This window comes from Helianthus annuus, chromosome 7 (genome assembly GCF_002127325.2).
Source record: "Helianthus annuus cultivar XRQ/B chromosome 7, HanXRQr2.0-SUNRISE, whole genome shotgun sequence".
Classification (NCBI taxonomy): Eukaryota; Viridiplantae; Streptophyta; class Magnoliopsida; order Asterales; family Asteraceae; genus Helianthus; species Helianthus annuus.
In genome coordinates, this window is record NC_035439.2 from 99893551 (window position 1) to 99897792 (window position 4242).

General features: G+C 35.5%; 1 protein-coding gene across 1 annotated transcript; it reads right to left on the minus strand.

The window, feature by feature from the left end:
* Positions 1 to 334: 334 nt before the first annotated feature.
* Positions 335 to 3188, minus strand: LOC110866713 (putative protein tag-278). The gene is made up of 5 exons (XM_022115855.1): positions 3024 to 3188; positions 2793 to 2921; positions 1710 to 2723; positions 881 to 1078; positions 335 to 421 (listed from the first exon to the last, which is right to left on the minus strand). The coding sequence occupies exons 1-5, from the start codon at positions 3186 to 3188 to the stop codon at positions 335 to 337; spliced, it is 1593 nt and encodes a 530-aa protein (XP_021971547.1).
* Between the last annotated feature and the right edge of the window lie 1054 nt (positions 3189 to 4242).

The following is a 4242-nucleotide window of genomic DNA, read 5'->3' on the forward strand; positions in this document are numbered from 1 at the left end:
TGCATTTGGATCGGACGGCTCTCCGATCGGATGGTCATTCGATCGGATTGTCTTCCGTTCCAAGTCAAACATGTGATAGTGTGTTTTGGATCGGATGGCTCTCCGATCGGATGGTCATCCGATCGGATTGTCATTCGATAAGACATGAAAAACCAACACTCAAACATTCAGATCTGATGGCCCTCTGATCGGATGGTCATCCGATCGGATTGCCCTTCGATCAGCTTGTTAAAATCAATTTTGAAAAACATATTTTTCATTTTTAAATTTTAAATTTTTTGGGTTTTTTTAATATTGTTTATTTATGTATAGAAACAAACTAACTCCCTGTTTCTCAGTGGCAGAGACCAACAACCTTCTCCTCTAGTGCCAGGCTGCTCCGATACTCCTTTAGTTGACATTCAGTTTTCTTCGGGAGCACCTGCACACATACACAACTCAATTACTTGAACAATTTAGCCCATGTCTGTCTGACCTTGGGCATTTCAACACAAAATTCATTTAATGATGGAAAATCTTTATCATTTTGTACAAAAACTTTTTCATCTTTGACTTCAACTTTTTCGTCATTCACAGAAGTCACTTGTTTCTTAACCACCCAGTTGTGTCCTTTTGAAGCATTTCTTTTGTAAAATCGTGACTCGTTTTGATTATTTTGATTTTGAACAACAACTTTTGATTTCCAAAACTGGTTTGGTTTTGTCATATCAACCGATGTTTGCCAACTTTGTGTTGTTTTGAATCTGGGTGTGTGAGAATTCCAGGTTTATCTTGAATCAAACCTAGTGTGGTTTGATTTCCAAGTTTGATTCGAACCAAACTTGTTTGTGTTGTACCTCCAAGTTTGTTTTGAATCAAATCTGGTAGACCTTTGTTTCACATCCTCAGATTTCTGTTTCTCAACATCAATAGGCTTTGAGTTTGGACACTTGTGTGCAAGATGTCCAGTTTGATCACATTTAAAACAAGTTTTTCTCGAAACATCTTTACCCTGTTGTTGTTGCTTTTTCTGAGCATAGAACTCTTCATTAGACGGTCGTCTAAATTGAAGTTCTTTCTCTGCTTCCGAACTTTTCCCCTGAACGAAATTCATTTTCTTTTGAAGATTTTGCTTTTCAAACTTTTTATCTTGATTTTGTTTCTTTTTATAACCCAACCCTGCCTTCATGTTCTTCTTTTTGTAACCAGGTTTGTTATAAAAAACTTTCTTGCTCTTTCCAGCAAATTTTGAAATTTCTGACTTTTCGATCTCTACCAGTTTAAACACTTTGTCTATTTTATCCGCAATCACATTCTGAATCGGGAACTCGTTATCTGAGAATAACTTGTCCAATCCAATCATGGTATAAGCCAATCCTTTTGGATCATCATTCACAACTTTCTCAGATTTTGAATGATTAAGATAACTATCATGAAAACTTCCCTCATTTTCATCTTATGATTCAGACTTACCTTGGGTAGATTCATCTCTTAAAACGCTTTCAACAACCTTACTTTCCACCTCTGAATCATCAGCATCATCAAATTTGGTGTAAGTCACATCGATATTTTCAGGTAATTGGTCAACCATGTTCAGACCTCTTGCCACTTTTCCTCATTATAAAATGTGCAATTACCTCTCAATGGTGGTGGCACCTGATGATATTCTGAACCAATACCTTTTTTATTCTTTTCAGAATCTTTGTCATCTGGTGTGATGTTGAAAATACGTTCGACAATGTACGAAGAACTATGATAACTTTGAAGTTTTGTAACAATCTTTTTTTTTCAACCAAAACTTGTTTGAGTTTAGCAACTTCATCAATACATTTGTTTAACTCCTGTTGCTTTTCTTTAAACTTTTTCTCATAAAGTTTTGTTGTTGTTAAGTTTTCAGACAATATTTCACCCATACATTTGACTTGTTTCTTCAAAGTATCATAAGCTTCTTGTACTCTATGACTTGACCATTTCATTTTATCGTATTCCTTTTGTAAATCTTGAAAATTATTATCTTTTTGAACACAATCATTACATTCTGCCGAACACTTTTGTTTTAAAATCTCATTTTCTTTTTCAAAATCTTGACATTTTAGTGTCAGCTTTTCAATCTTTCGTTTCAAAACTTCTTCACTTTCAAGCATTTCTTTGCACTTTGTTTTAAAAACAGTTTCAATTTTATTTAATTCAATATCTTTTGTTTTTATCTTTTCGTCTTTCTCAGTACAGGCTTTGCACATTTCTATACAATTCCTGCACTTATATTCAATTTTATCAACATTTTGATCATTGTTTAATAATTCAGAAGATTCAGTTAGAATTTTTACCTCAGTTTCATCTGGCACTTTTGATTCTTCTGTTTTCAACTTCTGATCCTCATCATTCTTTTGTTCGTTCTCATCAGCATCCCCTGCTGTTTTCTTCACCTCTTCAACCAGCTTCTCAATCTCTTCTTCTTTCTTCTTTCTCAACTCCACCACCTTTGGTAAACTTGTCTCAAAAACTTCTTTTAAATGTTTAAACAGATTGGCTTCATAATCTTTCTCAGGTAATCTCCTCGTATGAAACGTGTCACGATCTGGAAATATGTCTGCCACTGCATCGAAATCCACCTTCTTAGGATCAACCACTGGATTACCTTGTGGATCGAAATAACATTCTCGCTCAGCATCCCATCTTTTTGCCTTTTGTGCTTCCTTAAAAGGAGCATACAACTTTCTGATTTCAAAACTAGCATTATCTCTCTACCATCGTTTATCATCAACCACTTCAGATATGAATGCGGATCCGACATAATCTTCTTCTGGAAGAACCTTGCTCCAGTCATAACCCTCATAGTCTTGAATAACTACTAGAGCCCTCGACTTTTCTTTTGATGAACCTTCACCGATTTGCTTTTGATTCATATTTGACAACCCGCTGTTGCGATGATAGATTGCTTTCTGAAAATAATCATCTTTGAATGGATTCACAGCTTCATTAGTTTGCTTCTTTGTGCACTCTCTCTTGAAGTGCCCTTTCTGTTTGCACTTGAAACAGGTAACTTTCGATTTATCGAATCCTAGTTTTGTATCAGCAGTTCCCAAACATGATCTTCCGGTGATTTCCATAAACCTTTGTGCTCTCCTCATACCGCTAGCCATGCACCATTTTATGTCTATCAGCTCCATCTCCTCTGGATCGATCTGATCATAATCTTCCTTCGTCATATTCGGGGTTCCAACCTTACCCGCGATCAGACTTTCATACGATCCAGGACAGATGCTAAAAACACCATTTGTTGCTTGCCAGCTTCTGCATTTAGACTTTGAGAGTTTTTCAGATCTATGGCAATATTGCACTGAACTATGTTCGGATTTGACGATTTTGAAGCAAATGAATGATAACCCGGATCTTTTGAGAAACTGTGTTGAGATGAATCCTTTGATCTTCCAGCACTAAATGCCGTCTTTGATGCTTGATCCATCATGCTTTTTCTGTAGTATAGATCGACATTTTGTTGATACTGTTGATTTTCCATTTTGTTCTGTTTTTGTATTTCTTATTCATGGCCTTCAAGCTTCTCAATCAACCAATCAAGTGTCACTTTGCTCATATCATTGCTGTTTTTGAGTATCATGACATAGTTTGACCAATCGTTTTCATTTGGAAGAGCTTCAATCAACCTGTCAATGATCTTTTCATTATCTTTTGAAACACCAAAGCTCTCCAGTTCGAGTTTAAGATGGCAAAATCTTTCAATCATCTGAGGTACGGTTTCACCTTTCATGCATGTAAACAAATCAAATTCTTTTTTCAACAACGAACGTTTGTTTTTGATAATTTCCTCACCACCCGTACATTTTCTCTCTAAAGCCTCCCACAAACTTTTAGAAGTAGTTTCATCAAGTAATGAAATAATATCGTCTCGAACCGATTGATACAACAATGTAATCATTTTTTGTTCAGCACACATGTGTTTTACTTCTTGTTTAGTGAATTCTTCAATTGTCAATAAGATTCCACCTTGTTTAGTTGGTTCTTTATATCCTAACTTCAATTTTAACCAACTATCATGAGTGAATGCTTTTACCCAACCCTCAAACCGCTTTTTCCACCAGTTATAGTCCTCGATAGTCATTAATTTCGGTGGCTTTTGTTGATTTCCATACACATTATCATATTTCAAACTATCTGAAATGGTTTTTGAAATGCTGCTTGTCTCCGACTTTATTTTAGAAGTGTATGCGTTATAAAATGTGTTGTAAAATTCTTCGCCAGCAC